The 23,924-nt window shown below is 44.6% G+C and overlaps 2 protein-coding genes across 4 annotated transcripts in view; one reads left to right on the top strand and one right to left on the bottom strand.

Moving 5' to 3' along the window:
- The window catches only part of CNOT7 (CCR4-NOT transcription complex subunit 7), a 200,407-nt gene extending 196,761 nt beyond the window's left edge, over positions 1-3,646 (bottom strand). Inside the window, exon 1 of one of the 2 annotated variants that reach the window (XM_086962589.1) lies at positions 3,401-3,646. The gene's annotated coding sequence lies outside the window, so the exon portion shown is untranslated. The remainder of the gene's footprint in view (positions 1-3,400) is intronic. The other variant, XM_086962590.1, reaches the window with a different exon arrangement.
- Positions 3,647-4,273: 627 nt separating this feature from the next.
- Positions 4,274-23,924, top strand: part of VPS37A (VPS37A subunit of ESCRT-I) — a 391,970-nt gene continuing 372,319 nt past the window's right edge. Inside the window, exon 1 of one of the 2 annotated variants that reach the window (XM_086962586.1) lies at positions 4,274-4,541. In XM_086962586.1, coding sequence (XP_086818712.1) covers positions 4,432-4,541 — 110 coding nt within the window. In that variant the 5' untranslated portion in view covers positions 4,274-4,431. The remainder of the gene's footprint in view (positions 4,542-23,924) is intronic. The other variant, XM_086962587.1, reaches the window with a different exon arrangement.

The raw sequence follows: 23,924 nt of genomic DNA, 5'->3' as shown, positions 1-23,924 counted from the left end.
CGGGCACACATAGTGCCCTTTCCTAAGGACTTTACTTAGTAAGGCAAACACCAATCATGGACAACCAATTACCATTATTTTATACGGGGGGGAACACTTACACTTTGACACTGTTTAGCATTTTACATTACATTACAAAGTCAGGGGTAATCATGGTCTTATGTTTGAATCACTGCTAACGTTACACCGGTTTTGTGTTTATTATTGTAACGGTTGTAATCAACTGAGCAATACATTTCTAATTTTGCTAAGAGTGAAACTTCCTCTCTCAATTTCTCACCACCCCTTTCATTGCACTATTTGTTTTTGCAATATTTATTTATTCATTTAATTTCCATATGAACTGTACAGAGGATAACAAAACAGAACCAAGCAAGTATTATGCAATAGGTGTGCCAGATATAAAAATTACAAAAGTACACAACATACAAAATCGGTCAATGTCTAGTTGTATTATAAATTACAATCCTAATTCTGCATTACCTCCTTGTACAGAAAAACATTTAGCCATCATGAACAAACTAGGGACTGTGCCTACTCATGCGGAATAAAAGAAAGAGGGATACAGCAAATCATTGTCAACTTCAGAAATAGAAATCAAAATCGGACATTAGGAATTCAGCATTCAGTTTAGAAATACAGGAAAAGGGAACAAACTATATGCACCAGCTGGTCTTTTACAAAAAACAAAATTATGCTTCTTGATGTTTGCTTCTACATTTTCTCCATTCCTTCCATAGATGCCAAAGTACAGAGTGCAGTGTCCTTATGACAAACTGCTCATCATTTTATCTTTCTGGCAAACTTGGTATATTTTCACGCACAATACGTGTGTCACAAGTATCCTGACAAGTTCTCCACAAGAACGTTAGTTACTCATAATAACAGACCACTAGATTGCTTAATATGGTTACACCTAAAGTAGTACTTACTTTAACATGGGCTGCAACCAGCCCCATGAAACAACTAATGGAGGCAGATGATTGTAGTAGTGGGGTACAAACCTTTTTTATAGGCAACCCAGTCGGAAGACTGCCTATTTGATCTCTGGTGAATCTGTGGAGTATTTTATGATTGGGCTCCTTGATTACAAACATTGCACATCAGAGTGGTTCGGTAGGAGATGTGGGGTACACCTGGCAGGGATTTCTCATATATATTTAATAAGGTTTTAAGGTGCTTTAGAGATGTCCTTTTCAGCCAGTGCTACCATTTTCTCTTTTCCTTCCTGCCCATCCATTCTGTGCTTCTCATCTGAACCACCTCTTGTGTATGGACGTGCTACAACCAAAAAGTATAAAAACTGTTTTTATATAGGTTACCAAAACAGTTCCATACTTTTTGCTAAAAAAAAAATAACACTGTCCCTAAACAATTAATGTCAAGCTCGAATTACCTTGGGATGAAAGGCAAGGAGGTGGGTCTCCTGCACTGTTCAGAGAGAGAAGAGACAGACAGCAAAAGAATAGGCCTTCTTCTCCAGGGTGCTCTGCTGTCTGAGAATATGTAAATATGAGTAATTGATTAATTAGCAAACCTGAAGGCTGCTAGCTTTAATTGACAGAATAATCCGAAAAAGCATGGTGATAATGTATCTTTTAAAGGTAATTCAAGTGTGTTACCAGTACTCAAATGCCCTTTAATGGACATCTATCAAAAAAAAGTTTGTACTAGCTACAATCTAATTACATATTTCTAAAAATCTAACTTTTAGGCACTGGAAGTACTTAAGCGCAAACCTTTTTTGCAGCAGCCCATGTTATACTGCATGTGAAAAATGTTTTAAAACTAATGGCTAACAAATTCACGGTGGTTTCTGCCAAAGACCAGGACTTCACAGCACTATAAATACTACTATCCCCCAGTACACCAATCAGGATTCAAATCAGTGGCACTACACAGGTACCTTGAGTGTCTGCATCAGGGTTCAAAGTGCATTAATAAAAAAAAAAAATATGGGAACTGTGATACTGCAAGCAATGGGGTGGGGTCAGTGAGCATGGGGACGGGGTAAAAGGTGTGGCTAAAAAAACAAAAAAAACCTTCTGTATGTTTTATTGGTTTTTCACCATCAGGTAGGAACGTATAAAAAAAATGCACAGATTAAATGAAAAAAATAATTATAAAAGAGGTTACTCGTGGGCAATGCACTGTAGCACGTTCTGAAACCTGTATTAGTCGATGCACTGAAGGGTCTGGGAGTAAACAGATAGCCAAAGAATTGGTACTTGGTTAGTGCAGTGGAGAATAGTGTCTTGTGTATTTTTAATGCTACATGGTCACAAAGCATGTAGCAGAAAACACTGAATATGCAAGTCATTATTTTAAACTTGCATTACACACAGTATGAGATAGACTGCTTCAAAATGTGCCAATAGGTATAAGATAAAATGGTGCTTCCAAAATACAGATTTTCGCAATACCCAGTTTATATGCAATACCATTTTTTACATAACTGTCCCTTCATCACCTAGTCAGGGATAGTAAGCGATAAATACATACAATTAAAAGGATGCCCTACTCCGCTCGATTGTTAACTCTCTGCACTACCGCTCAAAAAGAATAAATCTTTGTCACCAGAAAGCTTTAAATGATTTGATCAAAGCCAGTACCAGCCCCCAAGCATCCTTTACATTTGCATATTACCCTTTACATTTGCATAATTAACTCGCTGTCTACATTTGAATTTCTTTCAAGCAGGAACTCTGGCAGAAAAACTTGTTTAGCTGTCTGCCCTGCTTAGGTTTCACAGTACAGGAGACTGACTGAATGGCACTTCAGCTTAAGCATTTAAAATACAGGTTTGCATTTATCAATTGAGCTTTACTATAAGATCAATGCATTTTCGATGGTTTAGTTTAAATGGAGTTTCTTTTTCACTTAAGGTGTGTGTATTAGATGTTATATGACGTTACCTAGGTCTGTGACCCCACCCACGTAGTACCCACGATTACAGTTCCTACATTGTCCTCAGGATCAGTTCCCATAGATATTTTATTAACTCCTACCGATGATTGCCTTGAAGGTTTTAGTCACTGTTGAGAAAACGATTAATGTTTTGCCTGCAGTAGACTTCAGGATCTGAATAGAGAGGGCTGGGTAGGGTCCCGTTTCAAAGTCAGTACCCGCCCAGTTAAAGGCCTGAGACTGAAACAGCAGAAGATATAGTGTTCGCTAGATGGACTGGCTGGATATTCTGTAAGGATCTGCGTTTCACCAGGGGCTGTGTATCTTATATCAACGTTGCCATAAGTTGACCGACGATCTTAGGGGGCTCAGTACACTTCGGGACAGACTGTATCGCATGCAGAGATCGGAGTGGACCAAGATCGGCTCTTGGACCTCCCCTGCGGCCAAAAGGGGGTGTGTGTGGCGTAGTATTCACATGGACCCACGTTACCTGCAGCAGGAAGCGTGCAACAGGACAGGAGGATGTTCCTTCGGCTGCCAAGGGGTGCCTCGCGCCGGCTGCTCCAGAGCGCGCGCCACCCTCTGTGAACTCATACAGCGGGCGCGCTACAACGCAGCTAAAGCACTTAGGGAGAACCCCCCCTCTTTCAGATGTCAGTCCGTCTGCCCTGGCCCAGCACCTGCGGGACACAGAGCTGCGCGCAGCGATTACATCATCACTACCCGCCGAAACCCTAGACGTACATCTTTTCAATACGTGCGCGCGGCAGCTGAATTCAGCGCGCGCACCGTCGTGCACGACTCGCTTGTCAGTTTATCAAAACAGAACGCACATGGGCTTGGAGGGAGGAGTAATGGCCATCTCCCGGTCAGGCAAAACACAACAGTGTGCAGTAGAAAACTACTTTTGAAACACTATTAATTCCCGTATTGTATAAGTGCGAATTAATTTGCAATAATCTAGCTATTACTGTGAAGTGTCAAATTCTAGTCATGTTCGAAACATATAGGGTGACCAGGCGTCCCGGAGTTGCCGGGACAGTCTCGGTTTTCCAGCATCTGTCCCGGCGGATTTCAGGAATTAAAGCTCATGTCCCGGTTTTTAGAGAGGGTCGACTAAAAGCGGTGGGAGGTATCTTTTTCTGTTTTGCAAAGTAGGGATAGTTAGCAGCTGTTATAAGAAAGCAATTTAATTAACAGGCATGCTACTGACTTTAAAAATGGAATTTTATGTACGTTCTTACTGCCTCATCTGTAATTCTGTGCGCTGGGTTGAAGTAAAACTAGTTTTTAAACAATTTTTTGACAACGCAGCTCCGCAGTCCTTCTTCTGTTTCAGCGCATTGGCAGACAACATACAGGAGTCCTTCTTTTGTGTTTGAGTAAAATGTGGTTCATTCTAAGGTTTGGGTGGGAGGACACTTAAACGTCACGGTCGGGAGTGCCCCGGATGGTGTTGACATGGAGATAGGATGACAGTGGGTAGCGCAGTTTAAGCCCTGCACGCGCTTCCATAAGAACATGAGTTGGCTTTTCCGCAACGATAAGGGGGGCGGCCCGCTGCCCCCGCTTACCAGCTTACAGCAGCAACGCCAGCGACAAATAGAGTCCCTCAGAGCATCACACAGCACGTAAGCATGGGATCGCCCTCACTGTTGCCCCCATTACCTTGTTTTGTGCCCTTTTGCTATTTATGTGTTATCTGCTCTGTGTGTTTTGGACCCTTATCTGTGTCTTTCGTTTTAATGTACGGTGTACCTTATGCCTTGGATTTTTTCCTTCCACTCGAAGCGAGAGTATGACGTGGGCTTTCCTCGAAATCCCTGGGTGACCCCCTTCCTCATCAAGCCAATATCTCAGACTGGGTTGATCCTCCGCGGCCTCACCTGTTCCAGGTGAAGTCCGTGCATTAAGAAAGTCCGAAAGTGAGATATAAGTCCCTTGAAATCCATTACTTAATTTCCAGAGAAAGGGTGCATACAAGTTTCCCGTCACAGTATAAAACAGTAATCTCGTTTCCAAATTCAATGCCGCCTCCTCATTTTACCATCCCCTCATTTTACCACCCCCTCTTCATTTTACCCAAAACTGCCACAACTAATTTTGTTTTACCATAATCCAATCTAAGTGACTGCTTGTTGGATTTTGCCATTTTGATCAATATCCCAACTCTGCAATGCCGGCCAGACAGACGTTTAAATACCCGATATAAGAAAACAAGTTATGCAACCACATGTCCGCAGAGGTCCCTTCTTTGTGTGCAGACAACGCAGACTTTACTGTTTGACACACTGTCGTCATTAAACGGATTCATCGGAAATGTGAAACTGAAACCAAATGTATCCACTTGAAGACTTCACGTGCTGCAATGAGCAACACAGAGAACAAGGAGTGGGACTTCGACCTTGTCATGAGAGTTACTGCAGGGTGTACGATGGAACAATGCATGCCTTTACCATGCATCATTTACCACGCAGTGCCTTTACAACGCAATACGTTTACCATGCATGCCTTTACAACGCAAGAAAAGTATATGGTAAGGTAAATGTTATATATATAATTACCTACTGGCGCCAGTAGGTAGTTATAGCTAGGACCTAGTTCCCATAGGAAATCAACAACATTCTATTTGGAATAACTTTGGCGTCAGTGGACAAATCTTCGCGAATTTCTCCAAGAAAATGGCCTGCTCAGATCTGCTCCTTCCCTGAAAGTTTGGAAGTGATTCGTCAAGCGGGGGCCGAGAAAAAAGGGGGGGTCCCAAAACATGTTTTCCCCATGCAATTTTCCATAGGGACCTTTAGCCAGGGCTACAGCCGAACGGCTGAATAGAATTACACGAAATTTGGCAGAGAGGTAGAGTTCTGTTCGCAGATTGTGCTTTTTGTTAAATGGTGTAAATCCGTTCAGTAGTTTTTGAGAAAATTGTTAGTAAAATCATAGCGATATCTAGAGTCAGAGTTCAGTACGCGTACTGAAATCTGTTCAATTACGAGCACGAGCTGCATGCTGATTGGCTGTGAACTGTCTGTCAACACTCGAAACCAGGAAGTGTTGGCGGCCATGTTGTGCCTCGCTAGAACCGAGTCAGAAGAAAACAGTAAAACAAGTTGAGAAATAAGGGAAGGGGGTAGGGTAGAGATATTCTGACCCTCTAGGCTTACTTAGGGCTTCGTATATGGATGTTTAGGCTCTATTTTTTATTTTATTTTTTTTAAAGAAAAATCGCGGCGTTCGCTTATGTAAATACCTACAATTACGAGCAGGAGCTGCATGCTGATTGGCTGACAGTACTCCAAACCAGGAAGTATTGGCAGCCATGTTGTTTGCCGGAAGAGCAGAGTCACAAGAAAATAGTAAAACAAAGTTGAGAAATAAGGAAAGGGGGCAGGGTAGAAACATTCTGAGCCTGTAGTCTTGGTCAGGGGGTGGTACATGGATCTTTAGGGTCAATTTTTATTTAAAAAAAATAAAAAAATGGCAGGGTACTCGTGCAGTACTTGTACGCGGTGAAAAAGGTGAAAACAAAAAAGTAGAAGTCCGTTTTATTCATTAGGTCCTGGGGGGGGGAGGATAAATTACTGGGGCAATTTTTCTGCACTGGGGAACGGCACTCCTCTGGTTTTATTTTGAAGTGCTATCATGGGGTTCTATGGGAAATAAGGCCGTATTATGAAGCTCATTATCGCCGTTTTATCAGCAGTTTCTTGCCAATAAAACAGCGATAATTTTAACACCGGTCCTTGATAATATGCGCCTAAGTTTACTGGTAAAAAAAAAGAGCAATGGTCCATATTATCAACAAAAGGCGATACATTAACGTCGCATTTATTGGCAGGAAACTGCAGATAAAGCGGAGATAATGGGCTTGATAATATGTACTTGTGAATAACCATAGCAGCCTAGGTAAGGATCAAAACCTGGGCTGCTATGGGAAGTTACAAGGGCCTATTATCAAGCACATTATCGCCGCTTTATCAGCAGTTTCCTGTCAATAAAAGTGGCGATAATGTATCTCTTTTTGCATGTAAAGCTTTCCTTTTTTTGGTGTAGCAGTTGTACTCTCTTCGCATGATCAGCGTCGTTTTGAAGTTCACGTTTTTTTCTTTAAGTTCAACGAGCAAACCTTTCTTTATATCCGTTAGTAAATCTGTTGCTTTCTTTTCGCGGTTCGTGTGATTCATCCAGTGCTGTAATTTTGTACAGTAGTAACAGTCATATTTTTTATATATTTATTTGAAAGGTAGCGCCGAGGCGCCAAATGTTGATTACGTACTCCGTCCACCGCCATTTTAGTAGTTTCTCACTGTTGTATTTATTATATCATTTAGTTAGAACTCAGTAGTTTTCAATCCTAGTCTTGAATATCTTACTACAGTATTTCAACATTATTTTTATTGTGGACCGTCATACCCCTCTCCCACAAAATAAAAGAAGTATGTAGTGTTTTTAAATTAACTTTTATTAAACAAATATAAACAAAACTCAATTATAACTATATTAGATCTGGCAAAATGAGTTAAACAATGTTATAAAGAAATAGTGAAATGGATTCCAAAAGGTGTCCGATTGGTAATCTGCAAAAGAAAAAAGAAAATTAGAGTTTAGAATTATGTAGATGTGAGTAAATGAGCTGTAGCATTACAAGTTGTAACTCTACAGTTTTAGGTGTGCAGTGTGACTCGTACATTCCAGTTCTGTTATAGTGCCGCGTTCAAGTGGTGTCTAAATGGAAGTGCCTACTGCTTTACTGACGCCCGTTATGGCGACTTATTTCTAATGCATTCCTATGAAGGATTTTTAGATGTAGACCTGTGTGTTTACCGTTGAATAAAAGCTTGCAGCCAAACCCTGCAGGCACTGGGATTGACAACTTTAGGTGGGCTGATCTTCTAGATGTCCAAGCAGACAACAGTGTCTAAGTTTAAGAGAGATAGAGAAATTATGTTACAGAGAGTGAGAGAGAGAGAAAACAAACTTAAAACTGTGTCGCATAGTCTGGAGTTGAGATTTTTTGTTGAACCAGAAGTAGATTTACTAGATCTTTGCATCACTTTACCCATCTCAAAAGTAGCGTAATAAGGTTGATGATCTGTTTGTCAGACTGTTGTAACCTATCTGTTGTCACTGCTCGGAGGTAATTATACATTTTACAGAGAAGCTGCTGTACACTACGCACTCTGGAAAATAATATCAAGCCTGGGCGACAACAATAATTGCCACTTTATCGGCAGGAAAGTGTCGCTAAAGTGGCGATAATGGGTTGGATAATATGCTCTATGGAATTCCAATCAAAGCTCGTGTCGGATGTCCTTCATATCTAACATGAGCTTCGATTGGAATTCCATAGAGCATATTATCAAACCTATTATGGCCACTTTAGCAGCAGTTTGCTGCCGATAAAGTGGCGATAATTTTGTCGCCAAGGGTTGATAATATGGCCCTCTCTCGTTTCAGAAATAAAGCTAACACTACAGTTTTAAGAGTGCAGTGTACCGGGTACATATTACTTGTTATAGTGCCGCGTTCAAGTGGTGTCTATATGGAAGTGCCTACTGCGTTACTGACGCCCGTTATGCCAAATTATTTCTAATGTATTCCTATGAAGTATTTGTAGATCTAGGCCTCTGTGCTTACCGTTGTGTAAACTTTGCGCCAAACACATTAGGAAGTGGAGTTGACAACTTAAATTGAGCAGATCTTCTACACGTTGAAGCAGACAGCAGTGTCTAAGTTTAAGAGAGAAAGAGAATGATGTCACTGAGAGAGAGAGAGAGAAAACAAGATTAAAACTGTGTCGCAGAGTCTGGAGTTGAGATTTTTTGTTGAACCAGAAGTAGATTTACTAGCTCTTCGCATCCCTTTACCTATGTTAAAAGTGACTCAAAGTGGCGTAATAAGGTTGATGATCTGTTTGTCAGACTGTTGTAACCTATCTGTTGTCACTGCTCGGAGGTAATTATACATTTTACAGAGAAGCTGCTGTACACTACGCACCCTGGGCCATAATATCAAGCTTGGACGACAAAAATTATTGCCACTTTATCGACAGGAAAGTGTCGCTAAAGTGGCGATAATGGGTTTGATAATATGCTCTATGGAATTCCAATCGAAGCTCATGTCAGATGTCCTTCACATCTAACATGAGCTTCGATTGGAATTCCATAGAGCAGTGTTTCCCAAACTGTGGTCCGCGGACCCCCAGGGGTCCGTGACACATTCCCAGGGGGTCCTCAGGCAGTAATTTTAAAAGAACAACAAAGTTCCTTGTAGAATTAGCAGTTTTCCAACAACAATAAAAGTGTCAAGATAACATCAGTGATTAATGTACCTGCTGGAGAGAAATGAGAGTTTTGTCAAGTGGCAGCATTGACTTATCTAATGTAGCACAGAGGGTTAATATGCCTACTGCAAAGAATGTGTACCATGCATTTTAAAAAACTGTTTTTTATGTGCATAGGTTAGTGGGTTACTGCTTTTGTCACATAGATTCTTTTGTTACTGTGCAGTTTATAAGTGACTATCTAATCTAGCTCAGTGACCTATAACATGTCATCAAAGAGCTGCTTGCAACCTGCATGGTACAAGATAGAAACATATGTTTTTCCAAGTCTTTCTTTATCCCGATGTTGCTAAAAAGGTTATTTGGGTGGAAATACATTTTTATTGTTATCAAACCTGAGTTTGTGCTACTCCAGACCAAGCACTCTTTAAAAATGCCTGCCAATATGAATGATGTGAATCCTACACCTTGTAGTCGCATTTGCCTTATGTAACATTTTCTATAAACTGATTTACACGTATGAATAATTTTCTCCTTGTGTCAGATTTACAAGGAAAGTGACTCTGTGTGTGCCGCAAGCCATTTGGCTGCGCCGCACTGAGTCCCTTTCAAAGCACAGGGATGCAACATATTTACAACAATATGTCGCATCTCTGTGCTTCCCCCTGCCCTGGCGCACAAACTGCTGCCATGCGCCTGCATGGGCACATTTGCACCATGGTGCAAGGATGCCTGCCTCGGGAGGCATTTGTTTATATGCAGGAAGGGTTCCCTTCCTGCACATAAACAATCAGAAATCGCATTTTTCAACTTCTAAGTGTGCTGCATTAGCACACATAGAATCTGCAAAACATCATTGTTTTACTAATTCTATGCATGCTGCAGAATGCAACACGCATAGAAAGAGGAAAAAAAGTAGGCAAAATGAATACATTTCTCATCGTTGCACCTCCCTACGCCTCCCCTGGTGAGGCATAGCATTCAGACACATTTCCAGATTTACGATTTCTAGTAAATCCGGAAATGTGTCTGGTTTCATGGCTGTTGCGTGGGAACACCCACAGCAACACCCATGGAACACCCCTTTCACGCAAAGTGGTGTGTGCAAATGGGCCATATTTACAAGACCAGGAAAAGTCATGCAAGGTAGCTTTTCCTGTCTTTGAAATATGGAGTACTAAAATGCACCACCGGTGCGTCACTTTTTATGACGCACCCTTGGTGCAAGGGGCTTGTAAATCTTCCCCTATATGTGTGTAATGTAAAGTGCTCTGACATCCTTCAATAGTATGAGAGATGTTATAAAACAAATGACATACATGTGACAGAGGGACAATGCAGAGATGAGTCATTGTTGGAGGGTGATAATAAGGGAATAATTGAAGAAACCCAAAAAGATTGTCGTATCCTGGTGCATAGTAAGGCCATCATTTACTATTCTTTAAAAGCTGATGCAATTCAATATATAATGATACATTTGTTGCAGAATTCACCATTGTATCCTACATTTTATTGGGGGGAGAGCCTCCCAAACCCCCATTTGTAGTGGTCAGGCTCACTCACTGCACTTGGTGTGCACCGTATGGGGACTGGTCTGAAAACTTTTGCAAGGGCTGCTTTGGATTTCTAGTCAGGCCCTGGCAGGAGCATCATACTGCACAATAAAACCAATCAGGTAAAAGTTTGTGAAGGAGATGCAGCACCTCCTTTCAAAGCAATTTTGAGTGGTATGTTCCTACTCGAACATTACGCTCTTCTGGGGCAAAATTGATAAAAGTCCCTAGATTTTAAAAAGTTAAAGCAGGTGGTAGATCCTTTGAGGTCGCTGCTGCAAAGCTCTGGAACTATGGGCCTGATTCCCAGAACTAACTTAAGACAAAATCCCAAACTTACTACTTTTGGTATTCACAGAAGTTAGGATTTTGTCTTAAGTTTGTCTTAAGACAGACTTAAAACAAAATCCTGACTTAAGTCTGTCTTACGTATGTCTTAAGACAAACTTAAGACAAAATCCTAACTTCTGTGAATACCAAAAGTAGTACGTTTAGGATTTTGTCTTAAGTTAGTTCTGTGAATCGGGCCCACTCTGCCTTTTGAGGTGAGACAAATCAGTGATCTCTTGCCATTTAGAAGGAAGTTAAAAACGTGGTTATTTCCTAAGATCTAGGGCCTCAGTAGGTGCTGCAATAGGTGGGCAAGGTCAACTCACTATTAGCGCCAGGAGGCCTGACGTGTGACAGTATGCTCTAGAAACGATATAAAATAATAAATAAGCACTAAACTTCCTGGTTTTTGCAAATTCTTTCAATTTAAAATACTAAAATCCTTAGTAATTCGAGTATTTGTTTTGTGTGCACACGTGTGTTTATTATTTTCGAGTTACTATTTTAATGTTTGTAATTTAAATCATACAAATTGCTTGGGGGTCCCTGGCTTCCAGTGGTGACTCAATGGGGGTCCTCAGCACTCAAAAGTTTGGGAACCACTGCCATAGAGTATATTATCAAACCCATTATCGCCACTTTCCTGACGATAAAGTGGCGATAATTCTTTTGCCAAGGTTTGATAATATGGCCCTCTTTCCTTTCATAAATAAAAGTTACACTACAGTTTTACGAGTGCAGTGTACCTGGTACATTTTACTTGTTATAGTGCTGCGTTCAAGTGGTGCCTATATGGAAGTGCCTACTACCTTACTGACGCGTTATGCCTACTTATTTCTAATGCATTCCTATGAAGGCTTTGGAGATCTAGGCTGCTGTGCTTACCATGTATAAAGAGTGCGGCCATCGGAGTTCACCACTCCACTTGAACTCTGCTTCTATACGTCAAAGTATATTCAATAAGTTGCAGAGAATTCCATTGCTGTTGCTCGATAGGCCGTAGTTGCTTCTCAACGATGTTTGGTGAAGGAAACAAAAGGAGATTTTGATTAGTCATTGAAACTGAGTTGCGTAACTACTATCAAAAGTGAATTTTAAAGTGGGTTCTTAACATTCCGTAGTTAAGACTGTTGCAGCTCCAGCAAACAAAGGAAGATCAATATGTTAATAAAGGCCTGGGACGGCGTCGTGACGCAGAAAAAAAAATACTATCATGGATGCACAATTAATAATAATAGAGGCGTAAGCACGTGGCGTAGTACAGAAATACGACACAGAAATTTATGCATGCACAATTTTTAAGATTAGAGCTGTATAGGACCTCGTGACTTATAAAGAAATATTTCAATTATGTAAGTACAATTTAAAACCATTGAGGGGTAGGAAAGCCATATGAAGGATAAAAAAATAGTATTATGCATATACAATTTACAGTGGTGGCTGATGTTGTGACGTCTTCTCTTACCTTTGTGTCTGTCGTCTTTTGTCGTGTCTTGAAAGGCTGTGGTTTCGCTGAGTCTGGGGTGTTATCGACAGTCTGTGTCTCATCGCAGCAGAGGCAGGCAAAAGAGAGCGTGCTCACGTCAGTGCCCGCATTATATGGGAACCGCGGGGGCTGACCAAACCAAGGGCTGTCATTGGTAGCGTTTTTTGCGGTCTATAAGAATGCTGGCCCTGGGGGAGATCACATTAAAAAATTATTTCGGGATAGGGAGTAGGGCTAATTCTTCCAACCACAGACAGAGTGGCTGTAAGGAGGTGTGAACACACAACAGAAGCCTAATTTACAAGAAAATTGTCTTTTAAAGACCTGTTAAGTACTGTGGTTGCAATTAGATGCTCGCCAGCCTGCGAAGCTGTCTCCGCCCGGGCTGACACACACAATGGGGAGGAGGGCTGAAGCCCCGTGAGCCCAATGGGTGTTGCACGTCTGGCTAAGGCTCCCAGCCAGAGCCAGCTCGTGCACTGGTGGTGGCCATTACGACACTGTCTTTTTTTGGTGCTCTCCTCTTCCTCCATGAATTCCCTTACTACCACTTTCCAGCAGTGCACCACATTTCTCAATAGCCTCTCTCTGACATGCATTAAATGTTTTTATAGTGCTACTCATAGTTCACTCACACCCAGTTCTGTGATCTGCATGGTACATGTTCTTTGCAGTTGGCACTTTAAACCTCCATGCTACTTTACGATGACCCAAAACTGCAACTAGACAACATTAGGAACTCTCAGTAGTAGAAACATAAATCATGAGTTATCTTGATATTTTTATTGTTGCCTGAAAACTACCTGATGCATAAGGAAGTTAATTCACTTTTAAATCAAAAATAATTTTTAAACACCGCCACTCCTTCCCACCAAAATCAACGCCAGGTCTGGCTTCACCAATCACACCGTCCTAAAGCCAGTCATGCTCCCAGTAATGGTGCAGGACAAGCATTTCCTTAAATGAGGTGAGAGCTATCCTCCTACTCTTTATATGAGGAAAATATCTATGTAAGTGGTGGGGTTTGATACTTTATACAAATTCCTAAAAGCTAAACAAGTTAACAGGTTTAATGGAGATGATTTAAGGGAAAGTAGACTTCTCTCCTGAGAATTTTTTGAAACGTTCGGGAACAAATTTGCTAAAATGCAGCAGACCCCTATGGGTATTCATGAAATATTCCAGTACTTTCATAGTGCATGAGGGAATCCTGGCCTTACCTAGGATACATCTCGTTTTTTATTCAAATGTCTTAAGCTCAAAATAACTTCCACTATATCAAGGTTTTCATTTTTTCATGGGTGAGCCCCTTATGCCAAGGAGTATATTTAATAGGACCGTGCCAGAAATTTACCATGGATACTTCAGTAACAGCCATGGTTACTTCTAAAAAAGTCTCTCTGGTATACAAAAGTCAGCATTTTGCCATTGACACCCTGTTGTAATCACAACATGACACAGAAACAGTGGCTTGATTCCATATGTTTATTTCTCCAAGCACATAACATCAGCGCGCCTCATCCTTCAGCCAGCAGCTGTTCAACTGAAAGGACGAGAGCGCACTGGACTCTTTAAAATGTTGACTGTCAGGACATTCCGCCGAGGCGCACGACGCACAACCATGGTGACAAGAAGATCACAACATACCCCCCTTTCCTCTACATGCAGGTAGAGCAATGAAATAGAGGAAGAGCAGAAGAGAACAAAAGAGAACAGAGCAATAAGATAACAGTGAGAGCAAAACCACCCCCAATGAATCAATAACAATGAGGGCAAATCACCCTCCATGAAATCCTGTAAGTGTTGAGGGAGTCTCCTGGCCAGTAAAGGTCTTTGACACAGTTCAATATCTTGAGGACTCTGAGGCGCTGGATTCTCAACATTGAGCCTTAGGCTTTTACCCAAGTTGGGACCCGAAACTCTCATCTCTGAACCGGTTCGGGAACTGTTGAGCAATTGGTGATCGTGAGCCAACATGTAACCCGAACAGGAATTCCTGTAGACAATTGCTTTGGGAGGGTTGTCTTGTGAGCGATACTTGGCTACTCTATGTAAATTTCACTTTTCTCCATTGGCCAACACAACATACAAAGGATGCACCTCCTGAACTTTGAAAAGACCACGAAACTCACATAGGCCTTTGATCCAACGACCAGATCTGACTTTGACCCAGTCTCCAACAAGAAGGTTGACAGAAGACTTGTTTTGTTTTGGGAGGGTGCATGCACAGGGGTACTCTTGTCTCTGCCACTCACAATCTTCCCTTCCAACAACACTCTGACCCATGAAGGTACTAGTTTGGAAGAAGGTTTTCTACCTCGCATGGCAATGAAGGGAACCACACCAGTGGTAGAATTTTCAGTGGTACGGCAAGCCCACATTAATTCATTTAAGGTTTCATCAATGTCGAGATTATTGGTGAGAGCCAAACCAATTGCTCCTTTAATTATGCGGTTGGCTCTTTCCACAATACCGTTAGATTGAGGATTGTTCAGTGTGGTAAGGGAATGTTTGATGCCACACTCACAAAGAAACTCACACATTTCTGTGGAAGTTAATTGGGTGCCATTGTCCGTAATAAGGACTGTGAGAAAACCTTCCTCCTTAAAAAGGGTGTGCAGCACTTTAATAGTGATTCTATTGGTAATCTCTGGAAGCAGATACACAATAAGCCATCTAGAGTGGACATCCATTACAACCATGCCAAATCTTTTGCTAGGGTGGACTTCTGGCATAGGTCCAATGAAGTCCAGGCAAATACTATGCCACACCACACCAGGATAATGGATGGAACTCGGGACAGAATGTATCCCAACCTTCAATCAATACATTTGTAGAGCGCACTACTCACCCGTGAGGGTCTCAAGGCGCTAGGGGCGGGGGCGGGGGGCGGGGGGTGGAGTGCCGCTACTGCTCAAAGAGCCAGTGCTTGAGGTGTTTCCTGAATGTGAGGTGGTCCTGGGTCAGTCGGAGTGGGCGGGGAGGGAGTTCCATGTCTTGGCACGCCAGGTAGGAGAATGACAGTGGTTTTGCGGATCAGTGGGATGGTGGCGAGGGTGAGGCTGGCAGAGCGGAGTTTGCGTGTTGGAGTGTAGAACGTGAGGCGGTTGTTGAGGTATTCGGGACCTATGTCGTGGAGCGCTTTGTGTGCGTGGGTGAGGAGCCTGAATGTGATCCTTTTGTTGAAGGGGAGCCAGTGCAGGTCTCTCGGGTGGGCTGATATGTGGCTGTGGCGGGGGTTGTCGGTATGAGTCGTGCGGATGCGTTCTGTATGCGTTGGAGTCTTTTCTGAAGTTTGACTGTGGTTCCTGCGTATAGGGCGTTCCCGTAGTCTAGTCGGCTGGTGACGAGGGCCTGGGTGACTGTCTTTCTAGTTCGGTAGGGATCCACCGGAAAATCTTACGGACCATGCGCAGGGTGTTGAAGCATGAAGATGAGATGGCGTTGACTTGCTTGGTCATCGTGAGAGAGGAGTCCAGGATGAATCTCAGGTTGCGTGCGTGGTCAGTGGGTGTCGGTGCGGTGCCCAGTTCTGTGGGCCACCAGGAGTTGTCTCAGGCGGATGGGGATGGTCCGAGGATGAGGACCTCCGTCTTGTCTGAGTTCAGTTTCAGACGGCTGAGTTTCATCCATTCAGCGACTTTTTTCATTCCTTCCTGGAGGTTGAGTTTGGCGGTGGCTGGGTCTTTGGTAAGGGAGAGTATCAGCTGGGTGTCGTCGGCATATGAGATGATGTTGAGGTTGTGTTTGTGTTTGCATGCGATGGTGGCGAGGGGGCTCATGTAGATATTGAAGAGGGTTGGGCTGAGCGATGAGCCTTGGGGTAGGCCCCAGATGATCTTGATGGCTGCGGAAGGGAGGGAGGCCGACTCTCTGGGCTCTGTCGGAGAGGAACGAGGTGATCCAGTCCAGGGCTTTACCTTGGATCCCGGAGTTGTGGAGGGTTATTGGAGTGCGATGGCAGACTGTATCAAAGGCGGCTAAGAGGTCTAGGAGGATGAGGGAGGTAGTTTCCCCGTTGTCGAGTAGGGTCCTGATGTCGTCGGTGGCTGCGATGAGTGCGGTCTCAGTGCTGTGGTTGGCTCGAAATCCGGACTGGGATGGGTAGAGGGATCCATTGGCCACGAGGAATGCGGTCAGCTGTTTATTGACCATCTTCTCTATCACTTTCACCGGGAAGGGAAGAAGAGAGATGGGGCGCTGTGGGTTTCTTCAGTAGGGCGTTGATCTCTGCGTGCTTCCAACTCTCTGGGAAGGTGGCGGACATGAGGGAGTTGTTTATGATGTTCCGTAGGTGGGGAGGGATGATGGTGTCGGCTTTGTTGAAGATGTGGTGAGGGCATGGGTCGGAAGGAGAGCCGGAGTGGATGGTGTTCATAGCGTGGGCGGTGTCTTCGGTGCTGATGGAAGTCCAAGCGCTGACGGTGGTTGTAGGGGGCGTTGGTTCGGTGGCTGGGGGCGGAGTCTGGGCGCCGAAGCTGTTGTGGATATCAGCGATCTTGCGGTCAAAGAACGTGGCGAGGGAGTTGCAGAGGTCTTGCGACGGTGTGATGTTGTTGCTGTTGGTGTTGGGATTGGAGAGCTCTTTTACGATGCTGATGAGTTCCTTGCTGTTGTGTGTGTTGTTGTCCAGCCGTTCTTTGAACAATGTCTTTTTGGTGGTGCGGATCAGCTGGTGGTGTTTGCGGGTGGCGTTCTTGAGGGCTGTCATGCTTTCTGTCGTCTGTTCGCCGCGCCAGGTTTTCTTGAGGGTTTGGCAGGATTTTTTCGATTCTTTGAAGTCGTCGGTGAACCATGTTGTTTTCCTGTTGCCGGGCTTGCCTGGAGGGTTCTTCAGTGGTGCAAGGGCTTCGTCGCAGTTGACGATCCACTGTGTGAGGTTGCGGGCTGCGTCGTTGGTGTCAGTGGTGGTGATAGGTGGGTTCTGGCTCAGTGATGTGGTTAGCTGGTCTGCTGTGACTTTGCTCCAGCATCTACAGGGGATCTGTTGCGGGCGGTGGTGGGATGTGGACTTCTTAAAGGTGAAGTGGATGCAGCTGTGGTTGGTCCAGTGTAGTCTGGTGGAGTGGCTGAAGGCAACGTGGCTGCTGGCAGAGAAGATGGGGTCGAGCGTGTGGCGTGTGGGTGGGGATGTTCACCAGTTTCTTGAGTCCGAGGTCGTCTAGCAGGGTGGTGGTGTTGTTGTCATTGTTATTCTCCAGGTGGAAGTTCAGGTCCCCTAGGAGAATGTAGTCTAATGAGGCGAGGCATGTGGGCTGATGAAGTTGGCGATGGCTTCACTGAATTGTGTACGTGGGCCCCACTGAATTGTGTACGTGGGCCCGGGGGTCTGTAGACGAGGGTTCCTCTGAGGGTGGTCTTGGGGTTGGTGTGGATCTGGAAGTGTAGGTGTTCGGCGGTGGTGAGGTCATCTTCGGGGTTGGTCGTGACGTCGATGGCGTTCCTGTAGATGATGGCGATTCCTCCTCTGGTTTGGTTGACGCGGTCCTTCGGATGATCTTGTAGCCATCCGGGATGGCTATGGCGATGTCGGGGGCTGAGAAGGCGTTCATCCAGGTTTCTGCGAGGAAGGCGACGTCTGGTGCTGTCGTATTGAGGAGGTCCCAGAGTTTGACGGCGTGCTTCTGGACGGAGCGGGTGTTGAGCAGGATGCACTTGAGGTGGTTGTTGTTGCCTGGTCTCGGTGGTGGGATGTAGGTTCGGACGCAGGTGAATTTGCAGGTTTGGCAGGAGAAGGGTCCGTGGGTGCGCTTCGGAGTGGCTTGGTAGCAGGCGGCTGGTCGGCCGGTGTTGAGTGCGTGGAGGGTGGTGGTGTCGTATCTCAGTCGGGTTTCTTGGTTTCGGCAGGGGCCGGGGGTACTGGCAGTGGGCGCGGTTCAGGCGCAGACGGGCTCTCATTTGGCGCGCCCTCGGCGCGGCCGCTGCGTGGCCTCCATAAGAAGGGCTATGGGAGGGAGGAGCAGCTGGGAGGCGGGAGCGGGGAGGCGAATGGGGCAACAAGGGGGCGGGCCGCAGGGAGGCAGCTGCGGAAAGCGCGAGGGAGAGGAGCGGGTGGGGGGCAGAGGGGAGGAGGGCGCGGGCACTAGGGGCAGCGAAGCAGACAATAAGGAGAATAGTAATAGCGACAAAAAGGAAAGGCAGTAATAGAAAAAAAACACTCCAAGGCAGAAGAAAAGTACTGCAACAATCAGAGGCAAGGAAGCAGCGTGACAGCGGCACAGGGGGACCGTGTGGCGGTTTAGGGGGCGACTTACCTGGTGACAGGGTCAAAGGTCGCTCCCTTCACCACCGCGCGGCCTCCATAAGAAGGGCTATGGGAGGGAGGAGCAGCTGGGAGGCGGAAGCGGGGCGCCGAATGGGGCACCAGGGGGCGGGGCCACAGGGAGGCAGCGGCGGGAAGCGCGAGGGAGGGGAGCGGTTGGGGGGCAGAGGGGGGGGGCGAGGGCACTAGAGGCGACGAAGCAGACAATAAGGAGAACAGTAATAGTGACAAAAAGGAAAGGCAGTAATAGTGGCACAAAAAAGGAAAAAAACAGTCTGAGGCAGAAGAAAAGGACTGCAATGATCAGAGGCGAGGACACAGCGGGCAGTGGGACAGCGGCACAAGGGGACTGCATGGCGGCTGAGGGGGCGACCTACCTGGAGACAGGGTCAAAGGTCTCTTCTCACACTCTCTGCATACACTGCATCTTTCAACCCAATTAACCACCTCACTATCTGTTCCAGGCCACCAAAATTCATTTTGCAAACTTTTTTTTGTCAAACTTTGTCCTAAGTGTCCTTCATGTGCTAAGTTGAATAGTCTCCATAATCAGATTGAATTATGGTCGAGCTCTGGATTTTTTGGAAGACCATCTTGAGCGCTGGATTCGCCTCCCTCTATCCATGGCTGGTCGGATCACCATAATAAAAATGGTGGTTCTCCCTCGTTTTTTATATCTATTGAACAACATCCCGATTCCACTCACCAAGATTTTTTTTCCCCAACTGCGCTCTTTATTGTTACTATTGGTTTGGGGAGACAGGGCTCCATGCGTGTCCTGGCGTGTTTTAACACTCCCATATGAAAGAGGCGGTTTTGGTGTCCCGGACTTTTATCTCTATTTTTTGGTTGCACAATGTTCCTATGCGGATTCCTGGTTTCACCCTGACGCCCGGATTTTGTATTCGAAACCTGAGGCTGACCTGTTGCTCCCGGTGCCCCTTCTTAATGTTCTCCCCAAGGGAATTCCTCGTGATCTGCAAGACATACAGACTGTCTCGTCCACTTATTGGGTTTGGGACAGAGTGCGCAGATTGCTCCGTCTGGACCGATTTGTACTCTCCCGCCCTCCCTTTGCCCAATGCTCATTGGCTTCTTATTACCGGTGAACCTGTGGTCCAGCGAACACTGTCCAAATTTCAAATCGGTAGCGTTGGCGACCTCTTCCCCGAGGGTCATGCCTTTTCTATATCAGAAGACCAACGTTTTGCTGACCGCTCATTCATGGATTCCTTTGTGTTGACTAGAGTGCGGTCCATGCTGCGAACGGAGTTCCCCACATTTCCGGTTCCCCCTGATAACACCGCACTGCTTACGTTTATCATACAAAGCCAGACAGGGTCACATATGGTTTCTAAGCTGTATAAATTATGTGTAGCCTTGCTTCCCTCTTTGGACTCTGAAGTACGCGCTGCATGGGAGAGTGATTTGGGTAAGCCAATACCAGATGATCAATGGGCACTATGTTGTAGAGCCACGAGGGATGTGTCCATCAACAGCAGACCCAAACTCATACACTTCAAGTTTCTGCGAAGGCTTTATCACACCCCAGCTCTTTCATATAAGATTGACCCCTGCAGGCCTCACTGTTGCCCCAAGTGTAGAGCTCCCCAGGATGATTTTGCCCACCTTTCATGGTCCTGCCCTCTCCTCTATGACTATTCGGTTCAGGTGCATCGCATTTTCGGCGACATATTGGGTATTATATTAATCCCTACCCCCGAAATAGCGCTGCTGGGCTATGTTGCCAACTTCCCACGCTAAGTCCGTAAGCTCGCTGCCCTGGGATTTTTGTTAGCAAAACGCGAAGTCGCATTACTCTGGTGTGCTAAACGTTCTCCAAGTGCACAATTTTGGCACCGGAGCATGGCGTTCTGTAATGTTAACTGTGTGGAATATTCCACGCAAGTTCCTCTGGCTTCCCGCCCAGTTGATATTTGGGGCCCATACCGTTCATTCATTGCTAAGATTACTGAGGAACAGCAGTCTCTGTCAATGAGCTCCATTGTTCCAAAAGGGGTAGGATAAACGTCAGTATACACCTGTTTCAATGCTGTTGATGTGTTTAAAGTGTGTGAACAATTACTTTGATGATGTATTAGAATGCAGGACCTGAGGCATTGATAGTGTGTTTTTTTTATTTTCACAATCAGTATTTTGTATTGTCCTGCATAGTTCTCATCGCAGTGTCATACCTAATTCATAATTATGTTGGATTGTATTCAGTGCCCGAACGACTATTATGGTTATGGTTGCGTGCTATGGTCCGCTCCTCCGCACCTATGTTAATGTCCACTTATTATGATTTGTATTTTTAATACATTCTTGTAACAATCGCTTGGATGTATTTTTCTTGCTTTTTCCTTTTGAAAATAATAAATAAAATTATTAAAAAAAATAATAACTTCACGACATGCAACAGCATGTTATAAGCAAAACATACAATGAAAGTAAATAAGGCAATAAGCATCCATATGCAAACACGAGGAATGTGCATGGCCGGACTGACTACCGGGCTGCTTGGAATGCTGCTGGGCTGGGGCTGATTTCACTGCGGTGGGGGCTGATTTTGTTCATGGAGACCTGCGTGTGCTTTGAAATAATTAAAGCAAAACGAATTTCGTTTAGCACACGCAGGTGTCCATGAATGAAATCAGCCCCCAGCTCAGCAGCATTCCAAACTGCCCGGTAGCCAGTCTAGCCCTGGAAATGTGCTTAACTGGCTGCCAAGCAGCAAAGAAGGGCGACACTGGTATGATACAAGAGAGTTATATAGGGCTGGGTGTCTAAGGTTGATCAGGTGATTGTAAAGGAGTCATGGGAAATTAAAAACTTAATTTCATTGGCTGCTGTTCTGAAGAAGTAAAGAAAGGGGAGCATAATCGGAATCTCCGGTCATGTCATTGAATTGCATCTGGGGTGCTTGCCTCTGTTCAAATAAACGAGACCTCTAACCCTGCACTGGACGTTGGCAGAGACTGTAATGGACTATAAGTAATATTCCAAACTTAAACAAGATTTAAAGATATCTCTATTGCGCGAATGCAGAACATTCATCAAATTGTCTTCCATTTAAAAACAAGACTCCGATTAGCAACAACAAAGAAAGACCAAATATTTGCTGATATTTTGTTATGTACAAGCTATTTAATTTAAAAACATTTCCTTATGTTTTTTTTCAGAAGGGGTCATGCTTAGAAATTAATTGCAGAAGTACCTTTAGACTATCATCACAAATGTATGGCTTGTTGCTTATTGGAAGGTTTGGTCCTAAGGCACTGCAAGAGTCGTATTTGCTTAAAAATGTTGGCCTGATTTTTAGTTTTGCTCCAATATTAAGGGTTTCAACTGTTTGGTTTTCATCTACGATGCCGGATGATACCATGATAAATTGTGTAAACTGTTTTAGCTGTAGATTAGTACTTTTTTGCATGAGCTCACCACTCTGGGGGAATGTCGCAGCAGTAGGAGAAGTGTCAGCCAGTAGCGGCCAGCACAGGTAAGAACAGTGAGGCAGGGCAAGGTGTGATGGGGGTCGAATAAGTCCACTTATGACGGGAGAAGTAAGATTTAATGTAAAAAAAAATTAAACCACTTGCCTTTTGCTCGCTGTATCGCTGACTCGGCGATGCGGCGAGCACAAGTTAAGTGTTTTTTTATTTTTAAAAATATTACTTCTTCTGTCATATGTCGACTTACCCGACCCCCACCCGCCCACCGCTCTTACCTGTGTCCGCTAGCCAAATAGTACAATGCAGCAACAGCAGCATTGTTTTTTTTTAGGGTCAGTGTAATGATTTCCAGGCTGGTTCCGCAGGAGCGGCAGGAATCCGGAAAATAATCCTCAGCCTTCCCCTACGGCCTTTCGACTCTATCAGACTCTAGAGTATCGAATGGCTCGCCAGGGGAAAACAGGGAAACAAAACAAGGAACGGTTGGGGAAGACAATAGGTCTTGGCAGTGGACTTCAGAATGGACGCTTGGTAAAAAGGCAGGCTGTAAGGGAAGGAATATATTACTAGCTATACTTGATAACAACACCATGTATATGCACAATGTCTATTATATACATATGAACATCACCTACCACAACTAAACGTCTGGACCTTGGGATATTGCTGAAGGGTAGAATAAGGTGCTCGTGTTCTGTGCACAACAAGACAAAAGACAATAAAAACTCTATCCCACTCTACGCTAGCATGTGAAAGTAATTGATATATAAATCTCACTCTGCTATTCTCTGGAGAAAACTGAAAGAACATCCAATTCTTCTTCAAGGCTGGATACGTGTGTGCGAGCCTCTACCTTGTAGTATGTACAGGGTCATCTGCCATGATGATCACAATTAGTTATCCACTCTCGTAACCCCCCCAATATATGGTAAGAAAGGCAGCGCAAGGCGCTGTTACCGTGATTCCTTGTAGCTGAGCCTCGAAATCACACCACACTCTGGTCCACGCAAGTGCCCCAAAATAAATGTAGAATAATGCCAAAGGGAAGGATGGTGTGGGGACACGCACAACGGGAGTCAGCTTTGGTCGGGGAATCAATATAAGGATACTCTTAGCAGTGTAAAAAATATCAATGTGGGGAGTGAAGAGGTGGTGCTCAGCGGCACCAGGGTGGGCCTATCCTCCTCTCCTGAAAGTATACTTAATCAACAAAGGTCCACCTCACGTAGAGTTGGTATGTATCCTGATGTTCATGGAATACACACTCTGTGTTAAAATACCCCATCACACACCAAAAGGGCCCTTGGTGTCATGCTTCATCATCGGGGTCTTCCCGCCCCGCTGCGGGACGGGGCAGTGCTGCGACAAGCGACTACGCTGGAGCACCTTTTTATTGTGGGTGCTATGTGAGTGAATGGGAGTTAGTGTCAGTAGGGTCAGTGGTGTGATATAGATAGGTGGTGTTAAAAAATACCTGGCCTAGTGGTAGAAAAAACTATTTAATAGACACTGGCGCCAGGACGCTCCTTTGCTGGAGCATCTGTGCGCCTAATAAAAACGCATAACATAACTGGCTGGTATTGTTAAAAAAGTGATTCGGAGAGGTAAAGCAAGTTAATGGGCTTACTCTCCTGTGCGGGTCAACATG

The sequence above is a fragment of the Lissotriton vulgaris genome, chromosome 3_1 (genome assembly GCF_964263255.1).
Source record: "Lissotriton vulgaris chromosome 3_1, aLisVul1.2, whole genome shotgun sequence".
Classification (NCBI taxonomy): Eukaryota; Metazoa; Chordata; class Amphibia; order Caudata; family Salamandridae; genus Lissotriton; species Lissotriton vulgaris.
Note: the sequence above shows the minus strand (reverse complement) of the source record. Positions and strands in the feature narration are given on the sequence as shown.